The sequence below is a fragment of the Cetorhinus maximus genome, chromosome 13 (genome assembly GCF_964194155.1).
Source record: "Cetorhinus maximus chromosome 13, sCetMax3.hap1.1, whole genome shotgun sequence".
Taxonomy (NCBI): Eukaryota; Metazoa; Chordata; class Chondrichthyes; order Lamniformes; family Cetorhinidae; genus Cetorhinus; species Cetorhinus maximus.
In genome coordinates, this window is record NC_135891.1 from 49995845 (window position 1) to 50017393 (window position 21549).

Here is a 21549-nt window from a genome sequence, read left to right on the forward strand (position 1 = left end):
AGGCTCATCGTCTGACTTGGAGTCAGCAGATTTCTGGCCTCCAGCAGTCCTCGGAGTGCTGGAAACCTGGGAAGTCCCTGCCGTCATGTGCTGTGGATCAGACAGTGCGATGTGCTCACCAGATTATGACCCCAAGGCCACTACAGAACTAGATCCCACTGAGGTGTGTCTTTCTGCATTGGTGGAGAGTATGGGTGAGCACTGTAATGGCTCTTCAATCAGCGTGAAATCAGATTCTTCTTCCGAGGTGTCTTTAGGGTTGAGTCAAGGACCTGGGTCATGGATACCCTCAGCTTCTTCCCTGATGTGTCTGCAAAAGCAAGGAGAGATAATTAGTGCATGGCAGGGAACTGCAAAACAGGGGAACCAATCACAGCACGGTTGTCTGATGGATGTTCCACTGCTGGATCCTCACTTGGTTGAGCACAGCTGACCTCACCGTCAGCACAGGAACAGTCCAGATCGTCGCCAGCCAGCTGGAAGACTCTATTTTCAAAGTCCGTGAGGACCTTGATTTCAGGCATCCCTCCACTGGTCTGTGACTTCTCCCTCTTATTGTGTGCCAGCTTGTCCTGCATGAATAGAGATGGAGAGACTGTAAGCAGGACAACTGCCAGACCAGATGAGAAGGATGCCTGGCACGTGTGTGTGGTGTGGTGCCATGGTTGGGATGAGGATATGATCCACAGGGCAGATGAAGGTGTGTGTGAGAGAGTGAATGGCTTTTAACTGGCAGTGAGTGAGACCCCTGTGGACATGTGGTGGGTTTTTGTGTGTGAGTGGAAAGTGATGAGAAGAGTGATTTACCCTGGTGGAGCGGTAGAAATTACTCATCCTCTTTCGGCACTGGGTGGCTGTCCTTTTTTGCATGATGTCAGTGCTGACCACCACTGCCACCACCTCCCATGCTGGATTTGTCACCTTCCTTGCTGGTCTTCGCCCAGAGCAGGGGTAGAGGACTTCACGACGGGCCTGCATTGCGTTGAGTAGGCTAAATTTGGGGGTGTCGCAAAATTTGGGGGGGCAGCATATTTCCTCCCTTTGGCTGCCATGACTTTGAAGCAGCTTCCAATCCTTTTGAGAGCGCAAGCTCTGTGCTGGGGCACCCTTTAAATATGGCGCCCGTATTTCTGATGGCCTGAGGTGACAGCAGGGCAGGTGAATAAAGGGCCACCCTGCCAACAATCCGCCGTGTTTCCTGGGATTGCATTATTAATGAGATGGGTCACGCTGGGAATTGGACTATACTAGAAAGTTGACATTGTGGCCAGCAGGTAAAAAGTCCATTTTCCTGCCTGCTACTGCACTTTGTGCAAATCTGGGATGATTCCACGTCTCTGGAATGGGACTTGAACCCACAACTTTCTGCCTCAGAAATGAGAGTGCTAATGCTGAGTCATAGCTAAGATTCAAATAGGCTTTCATTGATTTGAGGCATGTATGTTTTAGCCCCTTTTTTTTCCAATGAAATGTAACAATAACACAACAGGCGCTAACTTGTCAAATGCTGAAAAATCACCATCTAGTTTTTCTAGAAAAATCTGTTGCATCTAAGGCCAATTGAATGTAATAAACTCCAAGAAGTAGAATGCAGCACAAGCCATTGACATCACCTGATTTTCTTTTGCATAATGATATACTTTAATTTCTCCTGGTCCAGTTTTGAACAGATACTGCAAACTAACAATTGATGCATTTCTACAATTTTGCACTAAAAAACCCAAGAAAAGAATAAGATTTCATAGGATCTTTGGACTGAATTTAAATTGAATACCTTTTTGTTTTTCTGTCACCTTCAGTTTAATGAATCTGTCCACTTGCATGCTCTGGGTTCTGATTACTATTTTAATGTGCATAAATTGTCAATTTTAAAATATGCTGTTTTCTTATAAAGGAAAATTTGTGAATTTCTGATGTAGAATATTGTAAAACATAAAATTACTCTGGTGTAAATATTTCTGTATAAAGTTTAATCATTAAGCTTGTTCCCCTCTTATTCCATGGATAACCTCTTCAGTGGTGCTTGAAGGTTGCAAACCAAGTTCAGTTTCACGATAGAAACAGCTCAATATGGGGAGCATGGCAACCATAAAAGTTAGATAAAGAACCTAGTTTATAATAGCTGTAAAATTCAGCAGCCTTGATCCAATGTGTAATCTTGCCTCCTGAATGTAATATAAATTGCTGAGAGGATTTGCAAGGATCCTCAAGTAGAAAATGGATAGTGAGTTATTAAAATTCCAGTGAACCCTTTCTGGAACCGCAGCCATCATGTCTCATGTTGTGATATTATATTCCAGAACAAGCTGGCACAAAATACCAGAAATAAATACAAGGATCGATATAACAAATTTGCACTCCAGAGTGGATCTTCAGGTGGCAGAAGTACACATATGGAATTTGGAGTTGGGCGTCAGTTGGCCTGCAGTATTTCCCACCCACTAAAATTAGCAACAGAGATTTATGAAGGGCTGGCTGACCCATATGCCCAAGTTCCCAATATGCACTCACATTGCACAATGTTCCAAACCGAGAATGCACACTTGTAAAATCTACCGTTTGGAATACAAGTCATTAAAAAGAAACTATGTATGATGGTTTGAATAATTATTCCAAAAGGGAGCAAAATGTTGCTGAAGATGGGGGGAGGTGTACATCTCAGACGATTCCTCTCAACTTTAGTTTGAGGAAAAACAGATCCTGACGATGTTAAATGGGCCTGAAGGACTGATCTATCTTTCCCAAAAGGAAAGAAACCTCCTGAGAGTAGTACTGTCCTCCAGAGAGCCTCTTTAACAAGTTTCAGCCAGATTTTATCTCATACTATTAGGATCTGGGGATAACTCCTCAGTAATATAACCCAGCCCCCACCCCATTAAAGAGGGTATGGAGTCATCTTCATGAGTTCGTGATACAGAAGACTAAGCAGGGAAGTATACATTCTAAACCATATAGATGTATACTAAAGAACCAAACGTGCAATTCACAGTTTGGTAAAAACAGGCAATCACAACGTTAAAAAGTTCTAGGAAAAGAGCTAAAATACAAACCTATTTCTTGTAGAGAATCCAGATTTTAAATTCAGTTATTGTTATGGTAAAGTATTTTAAGTAGAATAGTCATCGATTATTAAAGTAGCATTTACCTTAATTGCTGAGTAGAAGAGTACAGAGCTAGTGAATGACCTGTCCCGGTTAAGGAGAGAATTGTCATCACCTTACCCTAATCATCAATCCTTTACCTTGAGAGATGTTCCAATGAGTTAAGTAAATCTAAAAACCCAATTCATGATCCTCAATATTTATAGTCCAGAATTTTCTGTCCCTATTAGTGTTGGGCGTCATGGTGAGCGTCCGCTCCGCCTGTCAATGGCGGGCCCCGTTTCCTGCCGCCGGATGTCGGGAATGTCATTTTAATACTTTTGCATCTAATTATAAGCCCTGTTCACCGGAATCATCTCTGAATCATCCGGGCACATTGGAGTGATTCCATGCTGACGTGTTTCACAACTGTACATAAGCGACATGCACCTGGCGAGCTTCACTTTGCTGGGGACTTAGAGGTTTGCTTGCCTACCACTCTTTGGGCAGCTCTCACAGTCATTAACACCAGGCTTCGCAGGCAACATGACATCGCTTTAGGGAGGCTCATGGGCAGCTCTCTACCTACCAGAACAGATGTAAGGCGGGGGTGGCTTTTCGATGGCTGTGGTGCTAGGGCTTGCTTGGGGATGGGGGAGAAGCGGCCTCAGGCAAGGGAAGCGGCTGCAGGGTGAGGGCTGTACTGGGGAAGGTGGGTATCTCAGGGTGTGCATGGGGGCATAAGTTGATCTGTGTAAGTGGCCTCAAGATGGTGCAGGCTGAGGAGGCAGCCTCCAGAGGAGATGAGGCCAGATGGAGATATGAGGGTGTGTGTGAGAGAATGAGTGGTGATGTCCCTTGAGCTGGCAGTGAGTGACACGCCAGTGAATGTGTGATGGGCCTTGTGAGTGTGTGTATTTAGAGTGATGAGATGGTTGCCTCACCCTAATGACATGGATGAGATCATTCACCATTTTCTTCACTGGATAGCCGACCTCTTGTATGCAGCATTGGCACTGACCACCTCTGCCACTGCCTCCCAAGCTGGAGTGGTGAGACTGATGGGCCTCCTGTGGCCAGAGTGGGGTAAGAGGACATTGTAATGGGCTTTCACGGTGCCCAGAAGGCATCCCAGTGATGTGTCACTGAATCGGGGGGGGGCTGCACTCTTCTTGGCTTTTGGGGCCATGTCTTCACTGGTGCCCTCTTGGGCCGCAAGCATTGAGAAGTGTGCACGCAGCTGCAGTTTAAGTATGGTTCCTGCGTGAGGAAGCAGCAAGATGATGGCAGGGCGGGCAAATCAGAGACCACCCGCAAGCGGGGCGGCATGTTTTCTGTGGCCGCATAATTAATGAGGTAGGAATGGTATGATATGGCACGAAAAGCCGCCATTGCGGCCAGTGGGTAAAATGTCCCTTTTCCCATCCGTAACTGCACTTAGTGCAAACCTGAGATGATTCCGCCCATAGTGTTTCTTGGGGCTGCATTCAGGTAACTAATTTCTGATGTATAAGGGTGGCATTTTAATTCTAATTAGGTTCAGTCCATTTATGTTCAAAATGCAGTTTAGATTCCCATTAATTTCTGGATGAAGTTTGACCTTCTTTGATTTCTAAGGAAGCTTAACTATTGCTGAAAAAGAGACTTGCTATCAACACTTTTTACCTTGCACTTATCAGGATCACCAAATAGCAACGTCGTATTGGGGAATTTCAGTGCCAGAGTGATACCAGATTTATAGGCCGTACGTCTCAATGATTGGCAGATCATATCAAACAGCATGTCCCTTGAGCTGTTCGCAACAGGCAAAGTACTGACTGCACCCAACCAGCCCATGCTTGCAAAACTCAAAACATAGTGCTACAAATTACACTTGACCAATCAAAGTCAGTTTTACTTTGAACAAAGCTGGGCAGCTATCTGCTTCATGCAGCATTCTTCATGGCATCACCTCCACCCATCAGAGTTCATTTGCCCACCAATTAGCGCTCTCTTCTCATGCAGTATAAATTGTTGTTCCTCCGTTACAGTTTGGTAATTTCTTGTGAGCTATTCTGTTGAGTGCAAGATGAAAAGCTTAGATAACATGTCTCTTTTTACAGCAATACTCAAGTTCTATACTATTAAAGCTTAAATAACTGTTAATTTGTAAGTAAGATCTGGGCTTCATTGATTGGGAAGCCACGCTGCGAGGACTTGTGATGATCAATTTTCCATTCATCATGTGTCTGTGTTTTAAGATTATAATGTAGTTCTTATGTCGGGCTAGCTTGTAAAAATCTAGTTCTCTGTGGTATAGGATTATCAGTATTAACTCTTCTTATCAAATACTACTCTGTGGTAGCCTTGCTGACAATTTGCAAAACTCTGTGGCTTTGGGTGCATATCTCTCTTATCAGGGATTCTTTTACTGCTGCAAGGAGAGGTTTCATGCAGGGACCTGTGGTCAGGCAGTGTGAACTATATTTAACATTTTTTAAAAGTGAACCCTTTTTAATTTTTTAAGCTCTTATTTATAGGAAAATAACCCTTTTAAGTGTATAACCCCTTATCACGGCTATTTTTTTTTTACACAGACTCCTTTACAGTTAAGAAACTAAAATTGTGAGATTATTTCTGTCAGATGTTTTATGATGATTTACCGAATACCAACAGATGAAAATGATGGACGGGATAAGATCAGCTAGACCATGCAGTCTGTTCTGTAGAGTTGTAGTACAATTGGACATCATGCTCTCTAATGCTCCCACCAATCAGCAGCCACATAATCTCTTGGGAGACACCAAGAAAAATTGATCTGAAAAGCGCCCTAGGCCAATTAAGATGGAAAAAAATTGAAAAATTATTTTTCAACACATCCCCTTCCCAAGGAGTTCAAGTTGAGATGGCCAAAATGTCAGGAAAGTTCATCCCTCAATACTGCACAGCTACCTTTCTGCATGCTTTAATATCAGCCACAATCAGGGAGTGGACAGCTCCCTCCCCAAGTGCTTGTAATGAATCGGTGATCATTGTACCAGCTGTTCCAAAGGTTGATGAGGTTCTTCAGAAAGAAAAGCCTCCTAACATCTAGCCTGGTTCAATTCTAACATAACTTGTGCATGTCAATTAGTCTCTCTAACCTATCTATTATCAATTGTCTATCTTCACATGGCAGAGTCCAGTCCCTTCATTATTTTGATGCCCTCAAGTAAATCTCCTTGAAGTCTGCACTTTTCTAAACTAAAGAGACCTAGCTTTATAATGTGTATTAAAATGGTAGTGCATTTAAGATGTATCAGTTTAAATTCTCCATGTGAACCAGTGGGCAAGATACCCTATGGTTTGATACAGGGCCATATAGAGCTCCTTTGCTTACTCCTTGGTCTGAGTTGAGTTATCTGGTTACAGCTGGCTCAGTATTTGGAACAATGCATTTGACCTTAACTTCCTCAAAGTAGGACAGGGAAAAAAAAGTCAGCCACTTATTTTATGACTGATGACTATCCACTTACTGTTTCTGTGAAGTGTTATTTTATGGTCAGCCATCTGGAGAGGATTGTGATAAGCTCTGATATCCTCCATTGCTAAAATGACTTGAAAAGTATTTGCTGTGACAGTGGCTGCTTTAATGAAATACTGGGGGATTGGGCCATTGGAGCCGTATTTCTTTGGTATTCTTCGATAAGAATCTTCTAGACTTTCTGAAAACAAAAATCTTTATTATCAAAAGTCGTTTTTGCTAGAGCAATTACTGTTCCATCAAACATAACAAATAATATTTTGGTAGCAATCTGTATGTTATCTCATGTAATATTGGAGTTTCTTGCAATTTTAAATCTTTTACATAAACTCTGTAAAACTCCCATTCCTCCTCTTAATAACTACATTTAATGATTAGCTCTAAGGGGAGTAAAATAAGTAGCTTGTGCTGTCAGGCTAATCCCAATAGACAGGAATTCAAAGGATAAAGTAACCAATAGAGCATAGATTACAATATTGATGTGGATGGGATTTACTACTACTAAATGTTTTGACATAAGATCTACCAGGAGCTAACTTGACTAATTTCAATTCTGTCATATGTCTGGAGATGGAAATCCTGGAGTTATAGTTTGAAAACCTGAGAATCATTTAACTCTCCGTACTCAATATATAACTATGCTTGAAAGGGAAACAAAAAGGGAATATAAGTGTCATCATGCAGTATTTTCAGAAATGTTGTCATGGGGCCAAATTTTCTCAAATTTGCACTAAATGTGGTAGCGGGCGGGTAAAATGATATTTTTTACACCGCATCGTCCCAAACCCGCCTCATTATTTATGCACTCCTGGGAAACACGTCGTTTCCATGGCGGGTGGGCTCTCATTCGCCAGCCTGCCATCAACCTGCCACTGCATCACGCCGGGCGCCATGTTTAAAGGCCAGCCACAAGCACACATCTCAGTGCTTCCAGCTCACCACTGCTGCATGGAAGACATGGCCCTGAAACTGAAGAAGACTGCAACCCCCCGATTTAATGACGGGTCTCTCGAGAGACTTTTGGATGCCGTGGAGGCCCACTGGGATGTCCTGTAGCCCAGCTCTGGCTGCAGGATGGACCAGGATGAATGATCTCCTCCATTCCTCCAGGGTAAGTCACTCTTTTCATCACTCTGAACACACACTCACAAACCCATCACACATTCACAGGGCCCTCACTCACTGCCAGTTAAAGGGACATCACCATTCACTCTGTCACACTCACCGTTATTGTCCTCATCCCATTTATGGGACCATTCAACACCCACACAGCCTAGGCATTCTTGTCATCTGGCCTGGCAGGCATCCTGCTTATGCTTTCTCATCTCTATCCATGCAGGACAAGGTGCCACACAACAAGTGAGAGAAGTCACAGATGGGCGGCGGAGTGCCTGACGTCAAGGTCCTCACGGACTTTGAAAACAGAGCCATCCAGCTGGCCGGCGATGACCGGGACTGGTCCTGTGCTGAAGGCGAGGTCGGTGCTGATCTACCAAGTAAAGATCCAGCAGTGCAACATCCATCAGACCACCATGCAGTGAGTGATGTGTCCCCTTTCAATGGCCACTGTCATGCACTAATTTTCTCCCCTAGCTTTCGCAGGCACATCTGCCAAACAGCCGACAGTGTCCATGACCCAGGGCCTCCAATCAAACCCCAAAGAAACCTCTGAAGAGGAATCCGGAGGCACCCTCCCTTAAGCCCCATCACAGCGCTCACCCACACCCTCCACCAGTGCAGAGACACACACCTCGTTGGGACCTAGCTTTAGAGTAGCACATCACACTGTCTGATCCACAGCAGGCAGCTGCAGGGACTTCCCAGGTATATGGCACTCAGAGGGCTGCTGGAGGTCAGAACGTTGCTGAGGCTGAGTCAGATGACGAGCCTCTGGACTCGGCCATGTCACAATTTCTGGAGCTGCAAAGGCAAGCGAGGGAACATAAGGAAGAGATGTCCGCTACACTCCTCAGATTGCAAGGCACGATAGAGGAGTCCGTCTGCCTTCAGTCTGAGATGATAGCGCTGGAATGCCAACGCAGCGAGGTTGGATGGTAGCCGCCATGGAGACCTCGGTCCAGGACTTCACTCCTGCACTGCTGTGTGGGCTCAACTCCATCGCTGATGCCATTGTTGGCCTCCGACAGTGTGTATGCAAGAAGGGTGCCAGGCAACTTGATCTCACTCCAGCTACCCCTGCACCTCAAGGACTCAGCCTGGGGCCCCCTGGGCACCCGTGGGGAGGAGGATCCACAGGTGCAAACTCCGGCCCCAACCATCCAAGTGACTCCAAGAGTGTCCGACCCATCCAACTCCCCCATTCCTGTGACCTCAGCAGCTATAACTCCACAGGCTGAGGAGGATGCCACTGTCACACAGCAGAACCTTGAAAGCAGGCAGGGGCCCTTCAAGTCTTAGCCCTCCAGAGGACGCCTGCCAAAGTCATCACAGATCAGGCGTCACAATCAGCAGGCTGCCTCCACCTCCGTCTCCGCTGCGGATGTCCAGGGAGCAACAGTATGTAGCGGTAGGGTTAGGATGGTTAAGGAGGATCAGTTGCACAGCATGGGCACTGGTGTTAATCACTTGTACATACAGTTCCTTAGTGTCAATAAACTCTCAAGAATGCCTCCCTGCCTATGGATCCTTGTTCTGATGAGCAGTGTTTGTGTTACTCAGATATGAAACCTTTCTGCACAAGATAAATGCAGGTGTCTCACTCCAGGGCCTCTTCCCTGTGCTTTGTGCGGCCTTCAGACCAAAGTGATGCTCCAGCCTCACACTCCCTGGAAACATTACTGATGTCTGCACCTCGCTGGTGCTGGTCTTTGTTGCCAGAATGTAGTGGGCAGGTGCCACATAGTTCTCTCATACTCTTTGTGTGCTCTCAGCACCTTTATGGAGGGGTTGGCCCCCATCTCTTCAGCATCTGTGACCACTGATGCTGTGCTCCAGCTCCTGAAGGGGGCAGGTGCTGAAGGCAGACAAAGCCTCAGATGCTTCTAAAGTTTCATGGCTGCATATCTCTGATATGACCCTGATCACGGAGCACAAGCGAGCTGCCCTTGATCAGACAGGAGTCAGACATTCTCAGATTCTGTGAAGATCTATGGAATGTCCTCACTGCAGCAGCTAACTTGCCTCCCCGTTGGAGTGCCAGGTTGTAAAGGACCCAGCAGATGATGATGATGCGTGACACCCTCTGTGGGCTGTATTTCAGGGCTCCACTAGACCAGTCCAGGCACAGGAACCTCATCTTCAGCATCCCGATGGTCTGCTCCAGCATGCAGACATGAGCCTCATTATAGCATTGCTCTGCTGCAGTCTGAGGCTGCTGCATGGGTGTCATCAGGTATGGCCTCTGCAGGTAGTGCTTGTCCCTGAGGAGCCATCGCTGCAGCCTCTGTGGACCCTGGAAGAATTCAGGGATCTATGACCAACTGAAGTTGTAGATGTTGGGCATAATCCCTGGAAACCATGCACACACTTGCAGGATGCATTTCTGGTTGGTTGCATACCAGCTGCACATTCAGTGAATGGGAGCCCTTGCGGTTGATGTAGTCTACCATGTGTTGTGATAGAGATCTGAGCGCCACGAATGCCGTCAATTGTACCCTGCACCTGTGGGAAACCCAAGATCTGGGTGAATCCAATTGCACTTGCATCCTGGCTCCCCTTGTCCCGGGTGAAATGCACAAAGTTATGTGCCCTCACAAAGGTGGCATCCGTGACCTCATAGATGCATTTGTGGGTGGAGGCTTGTGAGATCCCACAGAGGTCACCTGTGGAACCCTGAAAGGAGCCACTGGCGTAGAAATTGAGCACCGTGGTCACTTTCACAGCCACTGGCAGTGGATGCCCTCTATGTCCCTGTGGTGTCGAATCCTGCAGTAACTGGCAGATGTGAGTGACTGGTTCCCTAGGCACTCACAGTCTTCAGCGACACTGGTTCACGGTCATCTGCAGGAATGAAAGGCAGTGTCTATAGTCCCTGGGTGTCGCTAGGCGCCAGCCTGCAACAGCTCACTGTGGCTCTTGGGCGGCGTACATGAGCCCCAGACACCCCTTCTTCCCAAGGTGCTACTCCTGCCTTTGTGCAGCCAGGAGCCTCAGTCGCTCTCTCCTCCATCTTCTTCGCACTCTGTAGGCCATCAGGCATACAGCTAGTTCACCAAGCTCCATAATCCTGATGTACTCCTGCAGGATGAATGAGAGACACACGTGGTTAGCATGGGTGCACTAAGAACCTGTCCTGGTTAAGTGTGACTACCCCTTAATGCTTCCCGGAAAGTGCTGGACACCACTTGGATGGCCAGAGATTAGTGCGCTGCATGGCTGCCCTTTTAGCTTGAACCATGGGGGAGACTTGTCCAAACCGGGATGCTGACATTGCAAAGGGCTGTGAGCACCTCCAGCAGTGACTGCTACATGGCCAGCTTTAGCGAGGAGATTGTACAATATGTGCAGTCCAACTGCTCTGCAGTCCACTAAACTGTGCATGAATGTGCCGTCTGTGCCGCGGTGGGGGCGTGCATGGGGTGGAGAGCTCTGGAGAGCTTGGTGGCATTTTGAAGCTCGGAGCCCAACCCCAATCATATCAATGTGGCTGCACCCAAACTGTCTCAATTGCAGAGGAATGGTCACTTTCTACAGGTTTCCCGAATGCTTAGCCGCTTGCCTCGCGCACTCCTACACCCCCGCCCTGAATGCTTGTGCGCTATATTCAACGGCAGGGCTGTCCTTAACCACCACCCCCCTGCCACCAGTCGCCTCAACGGCAAGGCATCACTTGCCCCCCGCTCCCCCTCACCCTCAAAAGTCGCCTCCAAGGCAGGGCCACCCCCCACCCCTGTGCCCCTGAAGCCTGCCAAGCAACAGGCGACCCTGGCTACCTCTGTAGAATGTTGCTGTAGACTCACCTCCAGTTCACCCAATGTGCAGGCCGCCAAGTGCACGTCGCCTCTGTGCAGTTGTGAAATACGTCGGCATGGTTCCTCGCTGACGTGGATGGGCAATCCATTGGGGGTGCAAGAGTCTGGTGGGATGGCCTGATAATGATATGCTGATGTATTACAATGAGGTTCCCGATGACCGATGGCAGGAAATGCAGCCCGCCATCGGCTGACTGAGTGGACAATCGTGACCTGCCTTCCCACCAGCGTGAAACCAATCACGCCATATTGTTCGCTCACACCACCTATCATGCCCACCACCAGTGGGCATGGAAAACTCTACCCATGCAGTTTTTTGATGTGTGTGTCTAATTTATGTTTACTTGTTGATATCCCATGGTGCTGGCAATGGAAAGCCAAGCAAATGTTATGTTCATTTGAAGGGTTAGGGGGAACAGGATAATTGAACGAAGGTGCACTGAAATAATTTTTATAAGTAATAGGACAATATTCAATTATTTGTAGGAAATTAAGGATTGTACAGCTATGACTTTGTTTTTGAAGTTTTACATCCATTGCCCAGAGAGCTGCATTTTGAGTTGGAAATAGGGGAGTTTGGATATTACTGCACTGGAAGTCACGCTGTTCATTGAAATGACTTCTTAAGGGAATTATAGCATTGTGGTTACGTCACTAGATTAATAATCCAGAAATTTAGACTAATAACTGGGTGATATGCGTACAAATCCGTTTTGGCCAGTGGGGGAATTTAAATTCAGTTAATAAATAAATCTGGAATAAAAAGCTTGCACCAGTGATGGTGATCACAAAACTAGCCAATTGTTATAAAAAAACAATTTGGTTCATTAATGTCCTTTAGGGGAGTAAGTCTGCTGTCCTTGCCCATTCTGCCCTATATGTGACTCCTGACTCATGACAATGTGGTTTACTCTTAGCTGCCCTCTGAAATGGCCTAGTAAGCCATTCAGTTAAAGGGATGGGCAACAAATGCTGGCTTTGGCAGCAATACCTTTATTCTGTGAAAGAATGAAGACAAATTAGTTTGGAAGAAATCATTGATGCCTTGAAACGTCAACTGGAAATCAAAGGACACTTATCATGATCCTTTACTGTCTTCATACTTGTAAAACGCTGTTAGTGGAAAGGGAGTTCAAGGAAATGAAAGTTCCTTCAAGTTGACCCCGGTTTCTTTAGCTTTCTGCAGGAGTAAAACTGCATTAAAAGCAAAAGCAATTTTAAAATTTAATATTTTGGTTTTATTAATGAGAAAAGGTTACTGCAGCACTAACTCCTTGCAACTAAAAGACAAAAACTCACATGAAGACTGGCACCATGGGGGCTTGCAATAAATGTACTGCAAAAATCATGGGTGCCTTTAACCTTCACATAGGTTGGACAAATGAAATTGGCAAAGGTAACCTGGAGCTGAGTTCAGAGTGTACTTAGGACAGTTTCTTAGAATAATACATTCTGAAACCCACCAGGGAATATGCCATTTTGTACCTCGTAATGTGTAATGAGACAGGGTTAATTAAAGACCTCATAGTAAAGGGTCCTCAAGGCAAGAGTGATCATGGCATGATAGGAGTTCAGATTCAGTTTGAAAGAGACAAATATGGGTCCCTAACTAGCGGCTTAAACTCAATTAAAGGCAATTAGAAAGGTATGAAGACAGAGTTGGTTAAAGTGGACTGGGAAAATAGGTTAAACGGAAAGACAGTAGAGAAGCAATTGCAGCCATTTAAGAAGATATTTCCTAATTCCCAGCAAAGATATATTCCATTGAGGAAGAAAAGCTCTACAAGAAGGATGCACCATCTGTGGCTAACTAGGGAAGTTGAGGATGGTATCAAATTGAAAGAAAATGTACATGATGCTGCAAAGATTAGCAGCAGGCCAGAAGATTGGGAAAATTTTAGAAACCAGCAAAAGCTGACTAAAAATATAATAAAGATGGAGAAATTGGAAAATGAGAGAAAACTAACAATAAATGTAAAAATTAGCTGTAAAATATTCTACAAGTATATAAAAAGGAAAAACGTACCTGAAGTAAGTGTCGGTGCCTTAGAGGGTGAGACTGAAGGAATTAATAATGAGAAGCGAGGAAATGACAGAGGCTTTGAACAAATATTCTGTATTCGTAGGAGACACAGAAAAGCATTCCAAGAATAGAAAATCAAGAGGCAAAAAGGAGGGAGGAACTCAAAACAATCACTATCACTAGAGAGAAAGTAATGGGAAAATTAATGGAACTTAAAACTGACAAGTCCCCTGGATCTGATGGCCTACATCCTAAGGTCTAAAAAGAAGCGGCTGCAGAGATAGTGGTTGTAGTCTTCCAAAATTGCCACGATTCTAAAAAGGTCCCAGTGGTTTGGAAAACTGCAAATGCAACATTCTGTTCCTGAAAGGAGGGAGATAGAGAAAGCAGAAAATTACAGGCCAGTTAGCTCGGGGCATGTTTGGCAGCGTGAGCGGACAATGTGGTGAGAAGGCAATCTCGTAAAACCAGTTTGTAACAGTCTGCTCTGCCAATCAACGACGGGATGCATTTTCCGCCGTCTGATGTTGGTACTTCATTGTATTAAATCACCATATCATTATAAACCCAGCTCGCCAGAATCATTCCCCCACGCTGGATCATACAGGCACGTTGGCGTGTTTCACAACTGAACATAAGTGGTGTGCACCTAGCGAGCTGCACTTTGCTTGGGACTTAGAGGTTTGTTTGCCTATGTTGCTTCGGTCAGCACTTGTGGTCATCAGCACCAGGCTTTGCAGGCAGCACCACATCACTTTTCAGGGGGCTCACAGGAAGGCCTCTACTTACCAGACCAGCCAGAAGGCAGGGATTGCTTTCCAACAGCTGCAGGGTTAGCACTTGCTTAGGGAAGGGGAGAAGCAGCCTCAAGCAAGGGAAGGAAGAGGCTGCAAGGCAAGGGCTGTACTGGGGAAAGATGGTATCCAGGGTGTGTGTGAGGGTACAAGTGATCTGTGCAAGTGGCCTCAAGATGGTGAGGGCTGAGGAGGCAGTCTCCAGAGGAAATGAGGCCAGATGGAGAGGTGAGGGTTTGTGAGAGAGTGAGTGGTGATGTCCCTTGAGCTGGCAGTGAGTGGGATGCCAGTGAATGTGTGATGGGCTTGAATGTGTGAGTTTAGAGTGATGAGATGGTTGCCTTACCCTGGCGGCATGATTGTGATCATTCATGCTCTTTCTGCATTGGGTGGCCAACCTCTTGTGTGTAGCATTGGCACTGATCACCACTCCTATTGCCCACCAAGCTGGAGTGATCAGATTGCTGGACCTCCTGCAGCGATCATAATATGATTGAATTTTACATTCAGTGTGAAGGAGAGAAGGGTAGGTCTAAGACTAGTATTTCAAACTTAACTAAGGGTAATTATGAGGGCATGAAAGCAGAGCTAGCAAAATGAGGTTAAGGTTAAGTCAAAAGAGACACAGTGGCAGGCATTTAAGGGGATATTTCAGAATACACAGAATAGATAGTTTCCAACGAGAAAAAAAAAATCCATGGGCAGGTCCCACTCTCTGTAGTTAACTAAAAAAGTTAAAAATAGTATCAAATTTAAAGAAAAAGCATATAATTGCTCAAGAATGGTTTGCAGATCAAAAGATTGGACAGAATGTAAAAACAGCAAAGACTGATTAAAAGATTAATAAGGAGGGAAAAATTCAAGTATGAGAGAAAGCTAACTAGAAATATAAATACAGAAAATAAGAGTTCCTATAGATATTTTAAAAAGTGAGTGTTGGTCCCATAGAAAGTGAGTCTGGGGAATAAATGAAAAATAAGGGCATGGCAAATGAATTGAACAGGCATTTTGTATCAGTCTTCACTATAGAGGATACAAGTAACATCCCAAAAATAGCTATAAATCAGGAAATGGAAAGGAGGGAGGAACACAGGAAAATTACAATCACCAGGGAATTGGCACTGAGCAAACTATTGGAGATGCGGGTAAACAAGTCCCAGGTCCGGATGGATTGCATCCTAAGGTCTTAAAAGAAGTGGCTAGTGAGATAGTTGATACATTGGTTTTAATTTTCCAAAATTTCCTAGATTCAGGGAACGTTCCATTAGATTGAAAAATAATCCTTCATTCAAAGAAGGAGACAGAAAACAGGAAACTACGGGCCAGTTAGCTTAACATCTGTCATAGGGAAAATGTGAGAAGCTATAATTAAAGATGTTAAAGCAGAACACAAGGAGAAATTCTGGGTAATCAAGCAGAGTCAACAGGGTTTTGTGAAGGGGAAATCATGTTTAACCAAGTTATTAGATTTCTCTGAAGAAGTAACATGTGCTGTGGACAAACATGTGCTGTGGATGTACTGTGCTTACATTTCCAGAAGGCATTTGATAAGATGCCACATCAAAGGTTATTGTAGAAAATAAAAGCTCATGGTGTAGGGGGTAACATATTGGCATGGATTGAAGATTGGCTAGCTAACAGGGAGCAGAGATTAGACATAAATGGGTCATTTTCTGGTTGGCAAGATGTAACGAATGTTGTGTCACAGGGATCAGTGCTGGGACCTCAACTTTTTACAATTTATATAAATTACTTGGATGAAGGGACCAAATATATGATTGCTAAACTTGCTGATGACACGAAGATAGATGTGGAAGTAAGTTGTGAAGAGGGCATAAGGAGGCAACTAAGGGATAAAGATAGGTTAATTGAGTGGGCAAAGATCTGGCATGTGTAGTATAATGTAGGAAAATGTGAAATTGTCCACTTTGGCAGGAAGAATTTAAAATAGCATATTATCTAAATTGTGAGAAATTGCAGAGCTCTAAGATGCAGAGGGATCTGCGTGTCCTAGTACAAAAATCGCAAAAGATAAGTACGCAGGTACAGCAAATAATTAGGAAAGCTAATAGAATGTAATCATTTATTGCAAGGGGAATTTATTACAAAAGCAGGGAGGTTATGTTTCAGTTATACAGGGCATTGGTGAGACCACATCTGGAGCATTGTGTACAGTATTGTCACCATATTTAAGGAAGAATGTAAATGCGATGGAAGCAGTTCAGATAAGGTTTACTAGATTAATACCAGGAATGGGCAGGTTATCTTATGAGGATCAGTTGGACGGCTAGGCTTGTCCCTGTTGGAGCTTAGAAGAGTAAGAGGCAACTTGATTGAAACATATAAAATCCTGAGGGGTCTTGACAGCATGGATGTGGAAAGGATCTGTCCTTTTGGGAAGAATCTAGAACTAGGAGTCACAGTTTAAAAATAAGGGGTCACTCATTTAAGGCAGAGATGAGGAGAATTGTTTTCTTTCTGAGGGTTGTAAGTCTTTGGAACTCTCAACAGGTTGTGGAAGTAGAGCCTATGAATAATTTTAAGGCAGAGGTAGATAGATTCTTGATAAGCAAGTGGGTGAAATATTTTTGGGGATAGGCCAGAATGTGGATTTGAGGTTATAATCAGATCAGCCATGACCTTATTAAATGGTGGAACAGGCATGAGGTGCCAAGGGCCTACTCCTGCTTCTAATTCATATGTTCATATATATGAATGTTTCTATACCAACTCAAATGCCCCCACCCACCACCCTCACCCTTATTCTTTCCATGCCAACTCACCTAATATCCACTAAAGGCAAACTTCAGGAGCCATGCTGACACAAAATAAAGTAATGTGTCTATTGATGATGTCAGTATTTTTTTAAAATGCTCTCATTGATTAAAAAAACATTCAATATATTAAAATTCCTTCAACTAATCTCTTATGGAAACAAACTTTTCTATTCTATAACCACTTCGGGCTGTCAATCAAATTTCTCACTTAACAGGCACCCCCACTGTGATAATGTTAGGTTGTAAAACCAATAATGCAGCATTAATCCTAAAATGATAACCCACAGGGTATGTCAACTGACAGAGTGAAATAGCAAGCACTGATTTTTTTAAACTCCACACATTTTTTATTTAAAGCCCAACAAGTTAAATTCCTTGACAACTTTGACAGTTCCAATGACTTCAACAGTTCCAATGCATTTTGACAGTTCTTTGACAGCTTTGACTGTTCTTTGACAGCTTTAACATTTTCAATTAAGTTTTGCACTTTTTATGCACAATCATGTCAACCTTTAACAATCCCAAAGTTCACCTGACCTCTCCCAAAGGGTACTTTATCGCACCCAAACGGTGCCATACCTCTCCTACAGGGCAGCAGACCTCTCCCAAAGTTGTTTCGGGCCCATATCCAAAAGGGTGTCTTACCTCTGCAAAAGGATACCCTGGCTATCCAAATGATTTCACAAGGTTCAGACCTGCTCTTACCTGGTCTAATCTGCACACTTTGGGTTTCAGACACTTACCTTACTAAAATCACACAAGCAGAGGCAGATATTGATTTATATGGGCAGCTGCATTTGTGAACCATGGATGCACAATTTGGAGCCTGACCCCATTCCCCACCAACATCATCCCCAACCCCCCACCCCCTGCAAAAATGGCGAAGGCTGGGTTTGGGGAGAGCCTCTCTGCGTGAAAATTGAGGCCAGAGGGTCAGGATAAATGGGTCATTTGTAAGATGGCAAACTGTAACTAGTGGAGTTCCACAGGGATCAGTGCTGGAGCCTCAACAATTTATGATTTATATTAATGACTTGGATGATGGGACTGATTGTGTTGTAGCCAAATTTGCTGACAATACGAAGATAGGTAGGAAAGCAAATTGTGAGGATACAAAAAGTCTGCAAAGGGATATAGGTGGGTTAAGTGAGTGGGCAAAAAATTGGCAGATGCAGTATAATGTGGGAAAATGTGAGGTTATCCACTTTGGCAAGTAGAACAGAAAAGCAGAACCTTATTTACAAAGAGAGAGATTGCAGAATGCTGCAGTACAGAGGGATCTGGGTGTCCTTGTACATGAATCACAATAAGTCAGCACATAATAAGTCAGCAGGTACATAAAGTAATTTGGAAGCCAAATAGAATATTGGCCTTTATTACAAGGGGGTTGGAGTGTAAAAGTAGGGAAGTATTGCTACAACTGTATCGGGCACTGATGAGACCACACCTAGAGTAATGTATCTAGTACATTTCACCTTACTGGTCTCCTTACTTAAGGAGAGACATACTTGCATTGTAAGCAGTTCAGATAATGTTCACTATGCTGATTTCTAGGATGAGGGGTTTGTCTTATGAGGAAAGGCTGAGCAGGTTGGCTCCATACTCATTGGCATTTAGAAGAATGAGAGATGATCTTGTTGAATCGGGTACGATTTTAAGGGGACTAAATGTTGAGATGATGTTTCTTCCAGTGGGGAAATCTAAAACTAGGGGTACAGTTTCAAAATAAGGGGTCTCGCATTTAAGGCAAAGAGGAACTTCTTCTCTCAGAGGGTTGTTAGTTTTTGGAAATCTCTTTTCCCCAGCGAGCAATAAAGACTGAGTTAGACAGATGTGTAATTTGCAAAGGAGTCAGGTGTTATGGGAGGCATGCAGGAAAATGGAGATAAGGCCACAATTAGGTCAGCCATGATCTTAGTGAATGGTGGAACAAGCTTGAGGGGCTGAATGGTCTACTCCTGCTCCTATTTCTTTTGTTTTTATGTTTTGTATCTATTACAGAGCATACAATACAAGTTCTGTCTTTGTTCCCCTCTCATGAGTACTACCACTGCAGTTTTCCACTCATGCTGCTGCTAAAATATTCAAAACTGCATCAATCAGTATGTATAAATACAACATGAATTAGTCATATAACACAGATAGAACCAAGAGTCCAAGAAAAATGCGGTGACCTCAATTCAAATATTGAAGAATATGCCAGTTCATATACTCTTTCAATTTAAGAGTTATTAAACATCTTTTGTTTAATTCTATAATATGGCATTTTCTGAAACTAAGAAAATTGATGGCATGCAGTTTTCAGACTGACGACATGACAGAGCGTTGTGCATTCTGCTGGGTTTTGTGCAGTGCTGTCCCAGACTATAGTGAATTAATGATCCAATTTGTGAAATTATATTTTCTATTCCACCTACATCTAGGGAAGATATTATGTCTGTAAGAACAACATTTAGAATAAATCTCCTTTAGGTAGTTTAATTTGTGTACTATCAGATGAATAACAGGATATCTTAAATGTTCACTATTATGCCTGTTAAGAATTTGCAGCAGTTTGAATTTAGTCTGTGAAAAACATACAGTGAAATAAAGATGAAAGTTAATTTGTATGAATGTCTTGTGTAAGTTCCAACATCCTCTCCTCTATATTGTAAACATCCATGTTTTATTGCATTGCTACATAGCTATATTGCTAATAGTACCAGTGCATTATGTACAATGTTTGAAATCACCCCATCATTAGCATGGTGAATTGACTATTTCCACATGACAGTTAGCATGCATCTCCTGATCCAGGCACTCAGTGTAACTTCTAGACATCTACTTGACAAATGTACAAATGGGCGGGGATTCAATCGAATAGCGCCCTATCCAATTTTCTAGCTCTATCTGAGACAACTGCATTGGAAAAGTTCCACTATTGTTAATGGAAATAAAATGCATTTGCAATGTACCTATTTAACTTTGCACAAAACATACATAACACAGCAGCAGAGCCAGGCACTTGTTCCATTATTGGCAAGTGCATGAACTCTCTCTCACTCTTTCTGCATTATCCCCCATTATCTACCAGTACGGAGATGGAACGTGTGGTATTTCTTGGACATTATTGCAAAAGGAATTCCAACTTCTGTCTTCAACAATGAAAAGCCTTTTAACGACTGCTCAGCAGAGAGAAACTATACAGTGGCCCACCTTGCAATGCTTTTACTGCATGAATATTAACTTATGAGAAGAATGATACTGTATCCTAAAGCAACTATTATATGACCGAGAGTATTGTTATTTGAAGGTTCATTCTATAGATTCATTGCATACATTTTTTGGCTTAAATGCCTTTCCAGCAGAATCATCTTCCACAACACTACAGTTTAGTTCTGCAGTGGCATGAGTGGAAAACTGAAGTTGGACTACGCCTGAGACTATTCATGGAGTCAGACTCCGTCTGTATGCCCTCTAACATATAAAACATAAGAACATAAGAAATAGGCGCAAGAATATGTCATTTGGCCCTTCAAGCTTGTTCCACCATTCAGTGAGTGACTATAATGACTGTTGACGAAAATAAAATGGAAAATGTTGACACTTGTGATGTCAGAAATTATCAGTGTACCAGTATCAGTGTGTTTAGTTAAAACTGCATTTTACTGTGTGCTAATTCTTTTTTTGTATCTTGGCAGAATGTGTGACACAGGAGAAGGACTATTCACCTTCCAGACGAGAGAAGGTGAGGCAATTTACCAGAAAGTGCATTCTGCAGCACTGGCCATAGCAGAACAACATGAGCAGATGCTACAGAGGGAGAAAAATTCACGGGTATGTATGTTGGTGATGCTGGTCTCTGATATTCAACAATTAGTGTGAGATGGGGGTAGGACATTTATGATTCTTCTTATTGTCTTTCATTTACTCTGTAGTTCTCTATTCTAAAGCATCTCTAGAGAAAGTTGAAGGCAGAGAATGACTAAAAGGTTAATCAGGAGGACAAAATTATAGTAAAATAGGAAGCTAGCTACAAATGTAAAAATGGATAGCAAGAGTTTCTTAAGGTTTTTAAGAGGAAAAGAGAGTAAAGTGAGTGTTGGTCCTCTAGAAAATGACAATGGGGAGCTAATAGTAGATAATAAGAAAATGGCAGATGAAATGAACTAATATTTTGCTCCTGCCTCACTATGGAAGATACAAAAAACATTCCAGTAATAGCTGTAAACCAGGAGGTGGAAGGGAGAGCGGAACTTGGTGAAATTACAATTACTCGGGAAGCGGTATTGAGAAAAATGATGGAGCTGCGGGCTGACAAGTCTCTGGGTCCTGATGGATTTCATCCTAGGGTCTTAAAAGAGGTGGTTAATGAGGTAGCAGTTGCGTTGGTGTTAATTTTCCAAAACTTGTTAGATTCAGGAAAGTTCCATCAGACTGGAAAGTAGCAAATATAAATAACC

General features: G+C 43.6%; 1 protein-coding gene across 2 annotated transcripts in view; it reads left to right on the forward strand.

The window, feature by feature from the left end:
- The window catches only part of LOC144688602 (docking protein 5-like), a 510185-nt gene that overhangs the window by 367968 nt on the left and 120668 nt on the right, over nucleotides 1-21549 (forward strand). For both annotated transcript variants that reach the window (XM_078555371.1, XM_078555372.1), the window contains exon 6: nucleotides 20788-20923. In XM_078555371.1, the coding sequence (XP_078411497.1) occupies nucleotides 20788-20923 (136 nt within the window). The remainder of the gene's footprint in view (nucleotides 1-20787; nucleotides 20924-21549) is intronic.